Source organism: Melitaea cinxia, chromosome 13 (assembly GCF_905220565.1).
Source record: "Melitaea cinxia chromosome 13, ilMelCinx1.1, whole genome shotgun sequence".
Taxonomy (NCBI): Eukaryota; Metazoa; Arthropoda; class Insecta; order Lepidoptera; family Nymphalidae; genus Melitaea; species Melitaea cinxia.
Window position 1 is genome coordinate 7805809 of NC_059406.1, and position 21141 is coordinate 7826949.

At 32.2% G+C, this 21141-nt stretch overlaps 1 protein-coding gene across 1 annotated transcript in view; it reads left to right on the forward strand.

The window, feature by feature from the left end:
* The window catches only part of LOC123659071, a 76234-nt gene that overhangs the window by 12331 nt on the left and 42762 nt on the right, over window positions 1–21141 (forward strand). The window contains exon 4 of the mRNA XM_045594339.1: window positions 2722–2832. Within this exon, the coding sequence (XP_045450295.1) occupies window positions 2722–2832 (111 nt within the window). The remainder of the gene's footprint in view (window positions 1–2721; window positions 2833–21141) is intronic.

Here is a 21141-nt window from a genome sequence, read left to right on the forward strand (position 1 = left end):
TTGTAACGTGCTCTCTTCCCTAGGTTACGGTTTGCGGCAAACGTTTTATAACCGATTCCGAATACCTCCACCCTTCACGCTTTACATAAACTAACATTTCATGCTTACTATTCATAATTATAACAAAATTTGTCGAATTAGTGCTATGGTGCTGGATTGTACGTGTAGTGCTCGTTGATTGCGATGAACTAAAGGAAACTGAAAATTAAGTATTGTGATTAAAGTGTACATAAAATACCAAGTCATTAGTCGCTTGAAGAGAATTTTTAGGTGAGTGATAGATTTCGTAGAAATTCGATTACATTTTAGACCTCGATCTTGGATTCATTAAAATTGGAATTATTTTCATGATCAAATTTAAAAAATATATTATGTATATAGTATCTAGACGTAAACATATATACATAACCGTACCCATAACTACTAATATAGTATGTTGTTAAACTCAATAGAAAATGCGTTTTGTGATACAGGGTTAAAAGATAGGCTTTGTGCATTATTTCTAGGTAATCGGCATGGCGTGTATCGACTTCATAGGTCACCTAGATCCCAACAATTAGTTCCTGCTTGCAGCTTTTTGAGAGCTTATAATGCCAAGGTATTACATATGTATGCATATGCACGAAAAATTACCATTTATAATATTCGCACAATGTTTTAAGTATATGTATTAATTGTTACTACTTTAAAAGCTGTTGAATACAAAAAATCATATACGTTTTTTTTTGTGTATTTTGAATTTGATATGATAATATTTTTTTATGTATATTTTTTATTTTACAATTGTTTTTTAATATTGTTTTTAAATTTTCACAACTTTTTTATTACTAGCGACCACTACACACACTCAGTGGTCGAAATTCGACAATAATTAATTTAAATTATAAGTTTGAACATTATTAGAGTTCTGTTGGTCAAATACTATACTTCTATGATAATAAACAAAAGAGTATATATGCGTGTGTATCAAATACATGGTAGTGTGTGTAATATTTTTTTATTGATTTAATGTATTTTTTTGTACATGATTAAAAAAAAAAAAATATTAGCGTTCTTCAGTCCTTCTCTATACAAACTATAAGTGTGCGAAATTTCATAATCCTCCGTTAGCGCAATTTTCGTGAAAAGGGGTATAAAGTTTTTGCTTCACGTATTAATATATCATCATATAAATTAATCCGCTAAGGATAAGATGTTTGCCTCTCGTTTTAGAAAAAACTTCCTATCACTTCACATAAATTATATATCTTTTTATTGCTTGCTTTACCGGCATCCATAACTAAAAAAATTAAACTATTTAAAAAGATTATTATTTATTAGATATGCTATGTTGGCTATTTTTTTCCTCAAATCAAAGCAGATGAAACCGCGCGGCCCTGCTAGTATGTTTTTTTATTTCATTAAAAAGAAATTGTTTTTATAAACGATCTGTAGCTACTATTCTACTTATCAATTATTTTTCCAATATTGTAAAAATATTATTAATTAATAAATGTAATATTTTTTAGGATTTTTTTTATTCAAATCTAGATCATAAAAAGCTTATAAGTTTGTCCTTTGCATGTAATTGACCTCTATATTGCGTCACGATACTCTAGGTCTTCTGTTACTTAATAGTGTCAGACTATATTTAAGCTATAATCATATTTTTATAATGAAATTTATTTGCTAAAAAGAATATCTACTTGTTAAAGGAAAATACTATGTTTATATGTTACGCTTGTTAGTTTCGTATGATTACAAGAAGTAACTTCATTTTTTTACGTTGCTATAATTTGTAAAATAGACGTATGCGATTTAAAACTTTAAATGCTTTCTTTGAATCATTTTAAATTTTTCATCAACGATCTAAAGTTACCATATTTATAACTCCACTTTTTTAAACTTGATTACCTATACATTAGATTGAAAATCAGCGGTCATTCAGCGCTAGATAAAGACATACTCTACAAATAATGGCTTCATGGCTTTTGACCATATTGTTCGATTCATTGCTTGATTAAGCCTATAAAATCCTACTGCTGGCCATAGCTATAGGCCTCTTTCTCCATGGAGACCCTTCTCCCTAGAAGTGTCGGTGCTTAATCCACTACGCTGCTTCACTGTGGGTTGGCGTATGTATTGTCGACTATGAGTAACGACAGCTATTAGGTGTTTTGATAATAACCGGGACCGTGCTCTCCGAGATGCGTTGGAGAGAAATAAATATTTGTGCATATTTTCATTCCGATCGGGAATCGAACCCGGGACCGCCGATTTGAAGACACCAACACAATATAATGTTCAATTGTATTCATTTTTAATTGTGTAAAATCTACATATTTCATTTCTGATACATTTTTAATATTTTCGCTTGATGTTCTTTATTTCACAATATATATTTTTTATACCTATATTTTTATATATATTTATATTTACATAACTGCATGTTTATTTTACGTCGAATAATGTTAACTATCAAAACTAAGGTAAAACATAACATGTATATGTCATAAATTTTAATTTGTATTTTTCAGTTACAAGTACTGTAGAAAAAATCAGAAAAAAATTACAGGTTAGAGAAATTTATTAACAAATTTCTTTTGTAGCGTAAGCTTTCTCAAACCTTTAATTATTCGGTTCTTTATCTGTGTTTTGGTTTTTAAAATTATCTTCGCAAAATGTTAGGGTTAAATAACTTTATGAGTAAGTGTAGTTAGGATTATCACAAATTTTCCGTAGGTCGGCGGGCGGGTCGGGCAGCGCAGTCGGCCTCGAGGAGGCTAGCGACGGCAGCGACGCCGAGCGCTCCCGACGACATCTGCGCGTCCCTACTCCGACTTATTTGGGACAGTAAGTTACCTGTTTATTTTCAAATTAGCAAGTAAACAAATTGAACGGTAACAGCTGTTAATGTTTACGGTTACAGCTTCCCCAAACAAACGTCGTAGCATAATTTTGTTACAGCACCTTAGCCACAGTAGCTATATTTAACAAAGTAGGTACACATACCTACTTTGTTAAATATAACGAATTTTATATAAGTAACAAACAAACATAGTTTTATTGTAGTGTATTTTTAAGGCATAGAATACTACAAATCAGGGTAGGACCATCTCTACGTAAGAAGTCGGTCTGCAGCGACCTTGGTATCGGTGCCAAATAAACTATATGTATATTATATATATGCTAGCAGGTTAACCCCCCCCCCCCCCCTTTATAACTTAGGGATATGAAAAATAGATGTTGGCCAATTCTCAGATCTTCTAATATGAACACAAAATTTCATAAAAATCGGTCCACCCGTTTCGGAGGAGTATTTTAACTAACATTGTGACACGAGAATTTTGTATATAAGATGACAAGTTTTCTGATTCCAAAAAACCGTAGCTTGTAGACTGTTGCCTGCAACACCAGAAGTGCGTTGACGATTCTATCCCCAATCACCCCAGGAGCTCTGGTCACCTTACTCACCACAGGAACACAACTCTGTTTGAATGCAAAACACATGAGTTCACGCCATTTTTGCCGTGAACTTGTGGAGGCCTATGTCCAGCAGTGGACTGTGGTAGGCTGAAATGATGATGATGATGATACATATAAAATGCTATTTATTACTTGGTTCATGACATCTATAAGAAATAATGCTATAATATAAAAGCGTATACATTTACAGAGTTATACTTATTTCGTTCTGAGTATGAGCAGGTAATATGAATGCACGCGGGGGTTAATTTGCTCTATAGTTAGTAATTTTGATATGATGATAATTCATTTATGTACTCAACAATTTTTTGTCTCACATTTGAGGAAAAAAAGTTAAAAAACTGATGCTACGTTTCGAAATAAATATTTGTAATGTTACTTTTACCGTAACCATAAATGATAACCTGTAGAGAAAATATACCTACTGTGGCGTATCCACATATATAGACTTTTTATATGGAAATAATAATGAAACCTCATTTCTTGTTTTTATTTTTTTTATAAAAATATGTTTTGATAGATGTCAATAATTTGTATTTCGAATTCTTTTTTATAATTTGTTTTACAATTTATTGATTATATTATATATTTTACTACGTGCACGTTGTTTTGATATTATTATTATTATTCATTAATAAAGAGACGGTGGAGATAGCGAAGATCTTATCATTACTTTAACCGTTAAATAGCTCATTCGCTAAAGTATTAAACAACTAATCTCCTAAATATATTCTTAACATTAAAACATCTAATAAAATGTAGGCAGGTAGGTGCCGGCAATAATTTTTGGCTTGTCTCACAGCCGCAGTGTTACGAAAGATATTTTATTACACTCGAGATAAATTCACGTGAGATCTTCTATAGAGATAACTTAAAAATTGAAAATATTTTAACGAGTTAACGAATAGGCAATGTATCATACAAGATTTTTAAATAAATATATGATGTGAGTTTGTAAATTGAAACTCATTTATCGTAACATAATTTCCATTATAAACCTAATAAATCAGACTTCGTATGAAAATAAACAAAGATCTATTGAATGCTTGTATTCTTCAAATTTTGTTTAGAGTTTTACTGAATTATAAATGTACACAGGCTAAAGCTAATATGGCCAACTTCGTGCCGCTTTACTCATTAAAAAATCCATTATATAAAGCTTTTATCTATGTTACAATGTTTGCTGTCGCGAAATTTACCTATGTAGGTATCTTTAACAAGTAAATTAAGTAACTTGATCTAATGCATTTTCATTGTTATAATTTTCAAAATAAGTAAATATGAGTTCTCGAATGTCAGGACAAGCTTTTTTCCCATTAAATTTTGTAATGACGTTATATGTTGATAGTAAAAGTTTTTAAGGAAAAGGTTATTAATATTCTTTTTAATGGATTAAAAATAGAAGAATATATTTTTTAAAATGTTTTCGCGAATATCACTCATTATAATGAAACAAATTTTACGGATTTTATCTGTATATAGATCTATACATTTATTTATTTTTTTCTGACATTCTATTATACCAACCTCGTCCTGACAATATCGAACACAAAAATAACGATGTTATTTAGTGTGATCGTTCGGAAGTTATGTGAGTACATTCTAGTTAGTACATTCATAGATTTTACATACACACGTGGTGGTTTTTAGTCAGTAACAGTCTGGCATAGCCTCTCTGGGACCCCGCGCAGGAAAAGTATCCGTGAGGATTCCGCATCTAAAAAAACCAACGATTACTTTTTTTTTAAATAGTTTACCTACGTGGCGAATTAACCTCGAACCAGAGAAGAGTATTAAACGGTGGCTTTATAGACTGTTATAGTAAAAAAAATTGTTTTACCAATAATTTTTTTAGAAATATTCATATGAGCGAGTCCTTCATAGTCTCTTCATGTCTGTCTAGCTTTTGGATCTCATGTATAAATTTGCATACGTAATGTAAACGGAGGTTTTAATTAAAATGCAGTTCGAGTTCTGTCTAATTGGATGCAAACTTTTTTATGTGGCGTCGCGTTTTCAAGAGTGAAGATAGTTCAATATTTTTCTATAGATGTTTTCATATATATTTTTTATTAATCTAATGTCAACTTACGGATCTCGTCGTTTCTTACTATGCACACAATAATACAGACAATTTTTTAAAAGAATAGTATTAAAGTATCAAATGATGAAGTTTAAAATAATCTTTTCAATTAGGTATATTCATACTTTTTGGACCCTTTTCCTTTTAATTCTCGTTTCTTAAATAATTTTAATCTTGTCATTGCTCTATATATATTTAGAATAGAAAATATAATTATATTTAATTTTCGTTACTATCCTTAAATATTATAAAAAGAAGTCCCTCGGCCGCGTCTTTCTGTCCTCCTGTCTGTCGCGATATACTCGAAAACTACCAAACAGATTTTTATACGGTTTTCATCAATAGAAAGAGTGATTCTTGAGGAAGGTTGAAGTTAAGTATATACTTTACTATGCTTTTATGTAAATTAGCAGAAATACGGCGATAAATGTTGAAGAGGTCGCAAGAAATCTCTCCAACTGGGAGCTTTAAACGCGAACGCCGCGTAAACTTTCAAAGATATAGTTGAGTAATGTACTAGCGAATTCAAAATCTATAAAAATGCTACAAAAAAGTCCGTAATAGCATATCTCTATCTCTTACGGTTGATTTACAATAACCACTTTTATGTTCAAATATTTAATTAAAAACATTATTATGTTATTTCCAAAGCTATTTTCTTTAGTTACTGAACCAATTATTATCAAATTTTGTAAGCATCTATAGTTTGGTCCAACTTGGGAGATAGGGTAGTTTTTATCTCAATCGGACCCGGTAGGTGGCGCTGCTATCGGTATGTAACCATAGATCAAGTAAAAAAAGGTAGATAACGCACCTAGAACAGAAAACTGAAGCCACTTTTTTAAAGATGTGTGAGTGAGTGAAGTGTTGACACGTTTTAAAAAAAGTCCCTAAAATTTTTATTAAACAATTAATTTAATATAGGTAAAATGGGTATGTGAAAATAAAAACCTGTTTATAGTTTTAAATAAATTTACTAAAAATAAAACAAAAAATCGGTAGAATAATAAAAAAATATATTCGTAAGATAATCGTATATATGGACACTTCCTATCCCCTCTGTTTATCTGTTTTCAGTTTGCAGTCGGTTTTTTTTAACTATTTTTCTTAAACCTAGAATCCTTTATGTTGTATAAGTTTTTTAAATTTTTGTCGCTTAGAACTCAGAGTCATCGTCATTGTTGTATTTTACTAATATGATGTAGTCTTATGTTCAAATATTTTTCAATCACTAATCGTATTAAATTGACTTTATGCGCATGGCCAGCATAATCGTGGTCATTTTCTCAGTCTTACAGCCGCTACCCATTCACCTCTTATTAAAATATTCGTTGGAAACCTAAAACCATGAAATTTGATAGTAAAATATGGGTACCTAGTTTACTCAAAAATTGTAAAAAGTTAAAACATAAAACAAACGAGTTAATAATTCATAAATATATTTTGATTTTTTTTATTTTCAATTTATGTAACACAAAATAACAAGAGAAAAAAAAACAATAACTATGTCTACTTTTTACTTAATTATTTTTCTGATTGCGTACAATTTACTTACCCACATTTTGGGGTATTGATAAAAAGAACTACTGGCAACACTCCCGTGGTACGTCATTTCGTGACATTGAAATTATAAGTTCCGAATAACCTCAATATTATTTTGGAATAACAATAAATTTAAAGTTTTATATGTACTTACGTGTGAAACGATATTCCTTCAGATTTTTTGTTTACTTTAGTATTGTTTTTGCACCATTTAATCACACAAGTCGGCATTTTATAAGCAAAGTTACTGTATGAAGCCTCGTGACATACTAACGAAAATGAGCGTAGTTTGATGCATATGTGTGCGTGAGCGCGTGTATTTACTTGAAGGAGCCGAGTTTTGTGGCTTCACTAACAACAAAGGCCGTGCATTATCTACTTTTTTTTACTATATCTATGTATGTAACTCCAAAACTACTAAACCAATTTTTATCAAATTTTGTAAGCATCTGTAATTTGGTCCAACTTGAGAGATAGGGTTGGTTTTGTCTCAAGTGGACCCGGTAGGTGGTGCTGTTATCGATGTGTAAGCTATCAAATTTGGCAGCTGTTTTTCGGGCAGGACAACGTCTGCCGGGTCCGCTAGTAATATATAATTACTAATATTTATTTATTTATTTATTTGAGTTAACATTTATTGCAATTACAGTATAAAACTAAGGCGTTCAACAAACAAACAAAAACAATAATACAACAAATACACAGTAAACACATAATCATAATACGAGAATATACCAAACAATTAACTTATTTAATTTATTCAATAAGTGAAGCGCTTACTATGTTGGGGCGCTCCGAGTCGCCTGCGTCTGCGTATATACGAGTACGTATAATGGAAGATCCTACTTTTTCCAATCAATTAAACAGCAAGATTTAGTATCTATCCCTCGTAGTGAAGAAGCGTGGTGGATTAAGCTCCAAACCTTATTCTACATGGAGAAAGAGGCCTAAGCATAGGCCTCTTTCTCAGCGGGGTGTTAAAGGCTGAAACACTTAATAAATCAGAAATAGCAAAAAGCGTATGGCATTAGTTTATTTACATAGAAACCTTACATCTACGACAGATATAGCACATGTGGGGCAACCTTCTACAGGTATAGAAAAAATATTTGCTAAGTCAAGAAAAATGTGTCGAGCTCAGATTATGTAGGTACCTATATTATGTACAGCGCAATAAGTGGCAAGGATACGTCGATCGTACACAAAGCCACATATTCCGAGGAGCAAACAAATTAGATTTTTGAGTTTTCTGTAAACATTTTGTATCCCTTTCATTGTTAAGAATACATATAGATCCATGAATACCTACATCTTAATTAATGTACAAAACATGAATACCTACAGATACTAAAAAAAAAGCACGCGGACAATTCAAATTATCAATTTGCATTGAAATTAACGAAATGCTAATCTATACTAATATTATAAAGCTGAAGAGTTTGTTTGTTTGTTTGAACGCGCTAATCTCAGAAACTACTGGTCCACTGGTTATTTTTGTGTTATATAGCCCATTTATCGAGGAAGGTTATAGGCTATATATCATCACGCTAAGTCTAAAAGGAGCGGAACACCAATGAAGAATGTTTCAAAATCGGGGCTTCTTTTTTCCTTTTGAGAGCTTCCGCTGCGTGCGCTGTGAAAACAGTTAAAGTTTCGCAAAAATTATGTATGACAGAATCGATCCTCTTTAAAGGTTCTAAAAAAAAGTCCGCGACAGCATATATCTATCTTTTAAGGTTGGCTCACTATAACCTTTTATATGCTAACCAAGTTTGTTTTAAAATAATGTATTATTTGTGAAGATGTTTTTATAAACGCGATATTAATCCTAATCTAAATAAATACGTTATTCATCACAAGTATTTAATGTAAAACAAAATAGCCTTTATATAATTCGATTTCAGTAAGTATCTCAGGAGATATCGCAGTTTTAACATCGCAGCAAAATAATGATCAAGTATTGCGTGCGCCTCTGTTCCACGCGGACGAGGTCGCGCGCAGAAGCTAGTAAGCAAGATAATGATAAAGAAATTAATGATACAACGATACAACGATTAATAAATAATAATTTTTGAGAAGTTTTGAAAAATTTGTACAATTGTAAAACTCTAAAATAAAGACAAACTACATAAGATAGATAAGATTTGTCAAATTTGCATTAATTTTATCTCAATTATAATTGCGTCGTTGATATTTCTATTGATCAAATTTCTGTTTTTTTTTGCGATACTTACAAATAAATCAACGCACATAATACAAACATTAACAACACTAACATTAACTTTTATTATATTTATTTAATTTTATATTACTTACTATTTACCTAACCGCCACCATATCTTTAAAGTAAATATGGCAAAGAAAGACGCATGATAACAATGTAATTTAGTATACGTGAGGATTGTAGCGTGCTTTAGTCGTGGTACAAAAATGTGTTTAATGTGAAAATATTATTTTGTGCCTATGTATGTAGTGCACCACCTTGACCTTACTAAATGTCAAACATAGATTGGCATTCTGTGATAAGCACCGCGTTGCTTGTGGCCAAATGGAAGAGACAAATGGAAAGGGAGAATGAGAAATTAGAAATAAGGTGTAATAGAGTTCGATGGGCTCTTAGGCGAGACAGCCTCCCATTGGTACATCTAAGAAAGGCTTGGCTTAAGAGCAAGCGAAGTATATCACCCGATGCGTTACTTTGGCGTCGGAGGTAAGTTTTCAGATTAATCGGAAATAGTCGCGAATTTAGATGAAAATAATACTTCACTATTTCCCTTGGTCATGCCACCACGCGTGAACGCCTGGACCGATTTCGATAATTATTTTTTGTTCTGTTTGTTATTGTCAGGAGAAGGTTTTTATGAGAGAGAAAAAATAAGAAAATTATGTGAAAAATTAGAAAAATTAAGATTCATACCTACTTGACTAGCATATAAAATTATTTCTCTAACCATGGCGCTTTAGACAATATACAGTTTTTTTAATGTACCCTTATGACGTTTGACATAGAATTGACAGAAGATTGGTTATAATACTTTTTTTTAATTTTTTTTTTAATTATACCAATTCGAATTTAATATTCATAGTTAAGACAGGATAACGTCTGTCGGGTCAGCTAGTTATTTTATAATTATTTAATGACACCCTCGCTGATGTGATGAAAGTTGAAAAGAAATAATTCGATAATAAGTAAACCTCTTACAAAATATAAAATACGTGTTAATTAAGCTTTTGCGAGAAATCAATAGGTAAAGAAATGTAATAATTACATTATAATTAAGGGTTTCAAATAGGCATATATCTACTTAGACATAGTTATATATCAGCTCATAGATTTCAAAATTCTAAACTTAAAATTCGGACTCGCGCACATGGGCTCTGTACAAAAATTATTAAAAATATTTTCGCAATTTTTCCTTTATCTGTGTTATAAGACGTTGCTTCGTACCAAATTAAAAAATTCTAAGTTCACGGGGCCTGTAGGTTTTAATTCCCTTGTGAGTGTCGAAAATTTACAGCATAAGCGGCTGTATCTTTTGATTGCGTTGGCTTTAGATTTGATTTTTTCACAGCTTCAACAAGCAGTAAACCTGAGTATTTTATATGAAATTCAGCTCGATACCTCCTTGTGTTCCTGAGAAAAAGCGTCTTGACAAACAGACGAACAACAAAGTGATCCTATAAGGGTTCCATTTTTTCCTTTTGAGGTACGGAACCCTAATAAGGCCGTTTATTAACAAATTTTTGTTTCACATATACTATCGCACATCTTTTTTTCATTGTATAAAAATAAATAAGTATGCTTTTCTTAATATTACTTTTATGTTACCTACAGTTGATTTTAATTCTAGCAATGTTATAAATAAAACTTAGATTCTTAGATTTAGCATACTTTACAGTTGGCTGCAAAGATTACTGGTGTTACATTGCATAGCAAAAAAAGTTGGAAAAGAACAAATATTGTATTAAATTCCTTTTACATATTAAAAGTCAAAAGCGTAGTGAATATTAAACTTACTTACATACAGTTTCTGTCTTCCTATATTTATTTAGTCGATCATTTATGTCAGAATAATGCTTCACTAGTATTATTCTTAGGTCTGTTTAATCGGTTGTCAATAAAGTTTATCGTCCACTTAAGTTACGAGGTACACTTTAACAGGACGAAGCAGAATTGAATAAGCCATTAGGATAGTGGCGAAGCGTGAATTTTTGCCTCCCGGTGCCCACCCAAAATTTGCCTCCCCCACTAATTCATTTGCTTTTTTATACAATTAATTTAACACACTAATTGTAAGCTCAAATTTCATTATGTTCATTAACCAACTTCAAAAAAGGAGGAGATTCTCAATTCTACCGTACTTTTATGTGTCACATTGCGGACGCGATTTGGAACTCTTTTTTGTCAATTGAAAAACTCGTGGTGATTTTGCCGCCACCCTTTTGTGTGCCGCCAGGTGCTATGTCCTCCGTCACCCCCTACGCAACGCCACTGCATTAAGACCTGCTTGTCCACAATACAGTTTTTTGTATTATTCTTTTCGATAGACATTAAGTTCAATTATATTGAATTATTGATATATTAGATATCAGCCTCCCGTTTTAATAATTCGTTTTTTTTTTTTAATATATAGAGTAAAATTTATATATCTCGGCCAATCTCCAGAATTAAGATCATCTCGAAGACTTATGCTGGAGCTACCGTACATAAGTCCAAGTACTTTAGTCAGTCTTTTACTATTCAGGCTATTAAATTATGGAATAGTCTGCCCTTACCCATAAGGGAGGCCAAATCACTGTTGACTTTTAGTTAAGGAGTACTATCTTAAGATGGAGACGATTTAGTGTTATGAGGTGCAATTTCATTTCTTTTTTTTCTTTTTGTTTATAATATTTGTTTTTTTTTTTATCAATTCACTTAATTTTTATGCTCAATTTACGTTCATTGCTTACATACTTTATTAGTTTATAATAGAATATATACTATATTTTTATTCTTCTTTTTATTTATTTATGTATTTTCTATAAGTATTAGAATGCAGACATTTGTATGTAAGTTTATTATACATTTACACCACCTACCCAATTTGGATAATATTTATTATACACACACACTCAATTTGAACAATAAGTTGCCTTTTTGTCTGGACTGTCTGGAAGAAATGGCTAATAAGCCATAAGTCCACCCATTGTACTTCACTGTCTGTAATTATCTTTATGGTTTGGTTGTAATATATTTGTGGTGTACAATAAAGTATAAAATAAATAAATAAAAATAAATAAATATGTAGTTCTAGTATTAAAACAAATGTTGAAAGCTATTATATCCATACTAGCTGTGCCCGCGGCTTCGCCCGCGTTGAAATTAGTGTGTCACAAAGTATTCCCAGCAAACTTCCAGTGAAACTCTCATCAAAAATGGCTTAGCCGTTCCGTAAACCTTCCTCTTGCCAATGGTGGAGCCCTCTCTCCAATGGTGAAACCGCATGAAAATCTGTTCAGTAAATTTTGAGCGAATCGATCACACACACTTTTGGGGACTTTGATTATAATATACTAACTGTTGCCCGCGACTACGTCCTCGTGGTTATGAAGATATGCATTACTGTTAAGATGTTTAACGCAAATTATTTTTTCATTTCAGTCACTTGAAATGCTTATCAAACTGAGTAACTTTTTAAAAGGCACAATTTAGTATAATTTAATAGTTATTTTTATTAAACCTCTCTATACACCACATTTTTGGTTTTATTTTCAGGCTGTATATGTTTCATACAAACTATCAACCCCAATTAAACCCCCTTAGCGATGGAATATCAAAAAATCCACTCTTAGCGGACGTCTGCTAACTATAATCTACCTCCCTGCCAAACTTTATCTTTGTCCAACTTGGATGGATAGACCATCCAGTGGTTTTTGAGTTCTCGTGATGAGTGAGTCAGTGACCTTTCTCTTTTATATATATAGATTACGATGCATTATTTGGACACCTCCTCACCATCTATAGAGCATATATTTTAAATTTCAAGTCTCTTACTTCAAAAACATGAGACTTTCCACTTAGAGGTTGATTTTCGTAAGATCGGTTCTTAGCGGATGTTTACGCCCCATAAGGAACCTACCTGCCAAATTCCAAGTTTGTAGCTGTTAGAGTTTCGGAGGTTTCGTGATGAGTGAGTCAACCTACCATCCCCCGTTTTAACCCCAAAAGGGAGTTGATTTCTAAAGACACATTATTTGGACACCTTCTCATCATCTATAAGGCATACATTTTAAATTTCAAGTCTCTTACTTCAAAAACATGGGACTTTCATACAAACTTCCAACTCCCGTTTTACCCCCTTAGGGGTCGAATTTCGTAAAATCCGTTCTTAGCGAATGTTTACGCCCTAAAAGGGCCTATCTGCCAAATTTCAAGTTTGTAGGTGTTATAGTTTCGGAGATTTCGTGATGAGTGAGTAAACCTACCATCCCCCGTTTTAACTCCAAAAGGGAGTTGATTTCTAAAGATACATTATTAGGACACCTTCTCATCATCTATAAGGCATATATTTTAAATTTCAAGTCTCTTCAAAAACATATGACTTTCATACAAACTTCCAACTCCCGTTTTACCCCCTTAGGGGTCGAGTTTCGTAAAATCCGTTCTTAGCGGATGCCTACGTCTTATAAGGAGCCTACCTGCCAAATTTCAAGTTTTTAGGTATTATAGTTTCGGAGATTTCGTGATGAGTAAGTGACCTTTCGCTTTTATATTTATTATAAAAGATTATAGACTATAACAGAATTTTCTTCTATATATGTAAAAGTAGGATTTTACATTGTTAAATAGATATATACTTTTGTTATATAGAATATTACGTCCATGACGTTATGGAGGTTGTGATATAAATAATATAATCCAAAAAGACAAGTTTTTTAATATATAGGTGCTACACTATGCTCTATTTAAATACTAATAGCTCTAAGTTATCAAATTTTGGTAATGTCGCATAAAAATCTCGTAAAACACAAACAAAAATGTCAAAAAAATGTCGTGTAAAATAACGTAGGTTACTAAATTTAATTACAGAAAGCAAGATAAAGAACTTTATATTTAAATTGTATTTATATTATTAAACACAGAAAGTCACTTCAATTTTAATTTGTTCTGAGATTACAATTTAAAAAAAAGCAAGATACAACGCAAGCAGCAAACAAGGAAATAAATTACGTTTTTATATTTTTTAATATCACTTTTAATTTTATTACTATAAAAAAGCACTTAAAGATATCTTATATCAACAGTTAACAGTTAATAAATAATGGTAGGTACACTAGATAGGAAAATGATCCGGCAAATTTAAGTAATGAGTTCATGCCATTTGTGGCGCGAACATGTGCAGGCCTATGTCCTGCAGTGGACTGCGATAGACTGAAGTGGTGGTGGTGGAAATCTAATTAAAGTAAATTGCAAATTAGACTGCAACTCTTTTCCAAATACTTAAATAAGAATAAGCCTGTATCCACTAAGGTAAAATAAAATATTTAATTCAGATATTGTCACTATTGATAGATTCAACCTTACAACGTAGTTATGAATCCAACGACACTTATACAGGAGATCGTTTAACCTAATTCGATCATCCATGAACGAAATACCTTTTGAAACGTTATTTCATTGGACCGACGAACATTACGAATGGGAACGTTAAACAAAACATCTTTGATAAGATGACCCACATTTGGAAGTGGGGCTTTATTTAGTCTTCGTAGCTCATACAGAAGACGTAATAGAAGTAGTTCTTAAGATCTTATATGTAAAAAGGGGGCCCGTTGTAAGATTATAATAATATTTATATGTAATACATAATACTAGGCCTGGATTCCTGGCGGCCTTGTATTCGTCACTAGATAAGTTTTGCAAACTAAAGATGTTTAGAACAAATGCTACTTAAACACACTTTTAAATTCATCTCATGCATGTATAATAATAAGTATGTTTAACTGTGTGGTCATCTGTTCCTAAGGTAGGTAAGTTAAAGCCCGTGGTTTAAGTAATAGCCTGCTGATATTGATATATATATATATATATATATATATATTTTTTTTTGTAATAAATCGATATATTAAATATATATATTACACCCAGACTTTGCAGATAAAAAAATCTGATGTTGAGATACGATTAATTATTATTTACTATAATTTTGAACGACGTCTTTTACATTAATACTAGCATATAATTGTGTTTGCTCGCAAACGAAAAAAAAAACCGACTCCAATTACATCCACGAGTAATACAACGTAGATCGACGAAAAAATAGTCAAGTAACTACGCGTTATCAAAGATTACTCAAAAAGTAGTTATCAGATCTCAATAAAATTTATATGTGACCACATGACAAACATCAGCTTTCGATTAAATTAAAAATTATTAAAATCGGTACACCCAGTAAAAAGTTATAGCGGATTTTAAAGAGTTTCCCTCGATTTCTCTAGGATCCCATCATCAGATCCTGGTTTCCTTATCATGGTATCAAACTACAGATATCCCCTTTCCAACAAAAAAAGAATTATCAAAATCGGTACATCCAGTAGAAAGTTATTGCGGATTTTCGAGAGTTTCCCTCGATTTCTCTGGGATCCCATCATCAGATCCTAGTTTCGTTATCATGGTACCAAACTAGGGATATCCTCTTTCCAACAAAAAAAGAATTATCAAAATCGGAACATCCAGTAGAAAGTTATGCGGTATAATACAACGTAGGTCGACGAAAAAAGCGTCAAGTAAAAACGCATTATTAGATATAACTCGAAAAGTAGTTGTTAGATCTCAAATAAATTTAAATGGGACCAATTGGCACACAAAACCTTTCGATTAAAACAAAATTTGTCGAAATCGGTCCACACGGGCAAAAGTTCTGATGTAACATACATAAAAAAAAAAAAAAAAAAAAATACAGTCGAATTGAGAACCTCCTCCTTTTTTGGAAGTCGGTTAAAAACGAAATTTGTATTTCTCGCCAAGTTATTAAACAATGTATGAGAGTTTATTACTCTCAATGTTTTAACTTCCTTGTTGAAACATTTACACAAGGTAACACAATGAACGTAATACTTATTTAATAAATAAGAGAACATTTTACTGTATAAAAATAATTGTGTTCGCTCGCAAACGAAAAAAAGCGACTTCAATTACATCGACAAGTATTATGTAAGTAGATGACAAAAATTAACAAACGCACTAGTCGTCACTACAATTTCCGATGGTTTCCCTCGATTTCTCTGGGATTCCATGATGAGATCCTGGTTCCCTTATCATGGTACCACACTTGGGGTATTTCCTTTCCAACAAAAAAAGAATTATCAATATGTTATGTACCGAACATAAACGACGAAGTGATCCCCGAACATACATTAAAAAAAAATTGTATATTATAGGTTACTCAATTCGATCTATATAAGGTCGAATTAAGTAACCTCATCCTTTTTTGAAGTCGGTTAATAAATAGAGCAGGTCATATATTTAGAGAAATATAGGTACCTATTACTACCTTAAATATAGGTACCTATTACTAACTTAATTCTTATTACTTTAGTTCGTCGTATTTTTAGTATCTAGATTCGACAATTTTTCGTCAATTGTGAAGTCATTTTGAAAACCTAAAAAAATACATGTACCCGGTTTAACTTTAATGTAGAACATGAGCATAAACAAAAAAAAAAAAAAAATATTTTGTACCTTTGTGGTTTTTTGAAGTTGATTTATAAAAAAAAAAACTGCGTCTTCATTCACAATTACCCTTCATGTCGAATTTCGGTACAAAAAAATATCTATATATAGATTTTGCTCTAAAATACTACTATTATTAACGTGTTTTATGCGAATTTGCAAACAGAATAAAACATTAACCTAAGTTCGAATATCACAAAGACGCAAATCACCATATTAGGCAAATGCCTACCTTTCTTTAAAAAAACGTGATTTTTAGACAGTAGGTACATTAAAACTAATTTTTCCAAAGCTGTTCAGAGAGTAAATATTAATAATATTTCATGATCTCACCTCGACCAAAGTTCGAGTTCATCGTCGGACAAAGACAAAAAAAAAAAATAGCTGATGAAATATTAGATGTAACAAAAGAGCTATATTGGCAATGAATATCTGTAGGCGATTCTTAGTACCTACTCAGAGAATATCGTTATCTATGTATGTACACTTATAATGAACATATATCTTATATCTTTTTAGGAATATTAATAATAAAAACTATCATCAAAAATTATATCGCAGTTTACATTTACAAGCTTCTGAATAAATAATAATTGAATTTCTTTATCTAAATTAAACCAATTCTAAACGGTAGATTCTAAGCAATTACTCGTATGATTGCGGTTCCACCTTTACTTTTAATGCAAGTGCAATTAACATGGAAATTATTTTAACATGTTTGTTGTTTTATATTGACTGAGGTGGGGCACAGTAAGAAATCCTGCTCAAAGTTTGGAGTAGCCCGACTGGGGAAGTACCTCGACCTTACAGAAGATCACAACTAAATATTACAACTTGCAAGCAGTGTTGTATTCCTGAGGCGAGTAAGGTGATCAAGGCGATCAGTCGTCAATACGCTTGTAATGCTTCTGGTGTTGTAGGCGTCTATAAGCCACGGTAATCGCTTACCATCAGGTCGAGCCCTACGCTTGTTTCTCGACCAAGTTCTATAAAAAAAAACTTACGAAACGTAACCCTCTCTCTTTCTTTCTTCACTAACCTCTATCGACCTATCAACTTCCGTTCGCCTCACCCAATCACTCTTTTCGTAACGCTCTCACCATGCATTCATCAGTTTGCTCCCCAGGTCAAGCGTGCGTAAAGAAGTTTTACTTCAAAAAAATTATTTAAAATAACTTTTTGTTGTTTTACATTAAAATACTCTAATGTACCTATAATCAAACTGAAATTATGAGTTCCTTGTCATGTAAACGAAAGTTCAGAGAAACGGATTTGTTACAGTACTAAAGTAAAGATGTATTCCTGTTACGAAGACAAAAATTGTCACAGTTTCTCGTCACGGATTTAGGCCACATGCCAAAATTTCATGTTGCAGACAGCCACGCCTTCAGCTAAACATTTTGTCGCCAGTATTTACGTCATTTCGAATTATTTTTACGCGTCGTAATAGTAAATACGTTGCAAGAAATGAATGAGTATATTTCGTAGTGCTGATATTTTTTGTTAGTGGAAATATGAATTAAAGTAATAAAATGAATACAGCTACTTTGGAACAGAAGTATCCAATACATATAAAATAATATATATAAATACGTAAGATTAAAAACATCGTTTTGTTGTGTTACAGAACAATTATGTTAGTATCTCCTGTAAATTAATGGTAGAGGCCGTGTTCTTGTTGTTCATATTTAAATTGTCCATAGCTTTCCGTAAGGCCTAAGGCACCACGGCAAGGTCCCGTGAGAGGGTTATTATTATCGTTATTATAAAATATCATTGGTTACTATTATATACTATATTATAAAAATTGATTTAAGCAGATATTTTGTGTACTATTTGCAAGTAAACGCAATCCACAGTGAGTTATAGTATTGCTGTAGAATAATATTAATTATCGTACGATTAATTCAGCCTGCAACATCCAAGGCTTTTTAGATACGCTGCGCTTCAGCCTTATAATATCCCACTGCTGGACTTTCCCCATGTAGGGGTGGGATCAGAGCTTAATCCACCATGCTCCAAATGGATGTGGAGTGGATATATTCCCTACTATGAATAACGATCGCTATCAGGTGTACATGATAACAACCGGGACCGACGGCTTAACGTGCTCCCCGAAGCACGGTGGCGAGACCCACAAGGACTGCACAAACACCCAGACTACGGCAAACATCTATATAAATATGAGGCATCTGTGTAAATACAAGGCAAATTCAAATGAGTGAAGATTAATAAATGAATAAAGGAAAATTAATCTTAATATATTCCACACTTACAGATATATTTCAAAACACTTTTTACCTACCTCCTTTTCGTAATATTGTAAATGTGCACTCGTACTTGCGCGAGTCACGTCAAACGAGTATAATTATTGGATGAAACGATGACAGGCATCCCAGATTTCCCAAGAGTTTCTTTGATGATCTCGAAAATAAAAACTTTTCCTTATATTATTGTAAACATGTTTTTGCTTTTTTAACAATTTGTTTACACTGTTATAAACATACCGACAACACTAGAGTATACACTACATCTGCATATCTACATAAGAACGTCTCACGTTAGTAAAAATATTTTATCATTTTTCATAAGCCGCCTTTCCCTTAGTAATCTCACGGAATCCCTATAGTAATATCGCGGACTCACAACTCACAAAATTACGCTCGTTTGGCCTCACCCTTATGGACCTAAACATCTTCGAAAAAATTATCACTGGTGATGAAAAATGGATCATCTACGATAAGAATGTACGAAATAGATCGGAGTCAAAGATCGGTCAAGCTGTATAGACTATCGCGAAACTCGGGTGGACATATATACTCGTAAGTTGATGTTGAGTGTATGGTAGGATGGGAAGTGCATCATTCATTATGAGATTTTACCGTCGAGCTTTACCATCGATTCGGATTTCTACAATAAACAGCCGATAAGACTTAAGCAAGAAATTGAGAATAAGAGCCCACAATTGATCTACAGAAGTGTGGTCTTTCATCACGACAATACCAGACCACAACGTCTTTAGGTACCTACTCAACAAAAATTAATAGACTTTGACTGGCATGTCTTAATACATTCGCCATATAGCCCCGATCTTGCACCCTTATATTACCATCTGTTTCGGTCTCTTCAGAATTTTTTTAGGTAGTGTAACGTTTACATCAAAGGAACTGTCAAAACTAGTAGTTGCAGTTTTTTATTGAAAAGTTCCAAACTTTCTAAAGCGACGGAATCTTGTCACTACCTACCAGATGGCGGCAAGTTATCAGGCAAAGTGGTGCATATTTTTTAAAATTAATATAAATAAATTTTGTAATCTTAACTTGAATTTGTATATAAAATACGAAGAACCTTTTCCCCAGACTTAATATTGTCATGTATTTATCATATATTTTCATGTTATTAATTGTATTATTTTGCATTTATGGTTCATTATAAGTCAAACTAATAAAGTATGAACAAGTTATCTCTCGCCGTTTTTTGTGTTATTTAACTGGTGTTCTTCCGTTTAGGACTCAATATTCCGGTATACATATAGATAACCGACTTAATAACAAGTGTAAAACTCATGTGACTCGAGACTCTAATTGCGTTTGTTCGAAAAATTAATAAAAAAAAAAACTATTTTAAAGTTAGTTGGTTATTTATATCTTCTCTACGTATGTCTTCAAAACATTTTTTTTTCAAATATGTCTACTTTGATGATACTTAGTAATGAGCTGTAATTTTCTACTTTTTTTTCACTTATTACTCCGGCTATGGTATCTTTATATGTCCCTTAACGGAAGGACACCAGTTTAATAACATACTGTATGGAGATAAAGACCGCATTATAATAAGCCTAATTCATGGTAGTAGGTACTTATACAAACAAACGCCGTTTTCAGGCATTTAATTATAGATAACAAGAATATACATTAAATTTACACAATGTTTCTATTTTTATATTTACGATATCGTCCTTAAAAACGTATAGGAAAATGCTTTAATAACAATGCCCTGTGCTTTGGTTCCCGGTAACCCAGGAGATCCCTTAATTATTAAGGGGTTTACTTTATTGATCGGAATAGTCACGCGATAGTTTATTTACCCTCTGGAAGCCGATTTTAATATAACTGACTAAACTAAAACCAAACAACATATAGGTACGAGTCCTACAGCTGGTCAAAGGTTCTCAAAATATATGGGAGGATTGGTTGGGTTTAATTCATTTTGTTGCTACATCAAATTATCTCCCAATTGAAGGTTGTCACGGCTTTAAGCGCTATCCAAAGCGTTCGTTGTGGAGAAACCCACAAAAGCTCATAAGGTTATATACCAGATCAGCAAGAACATATTA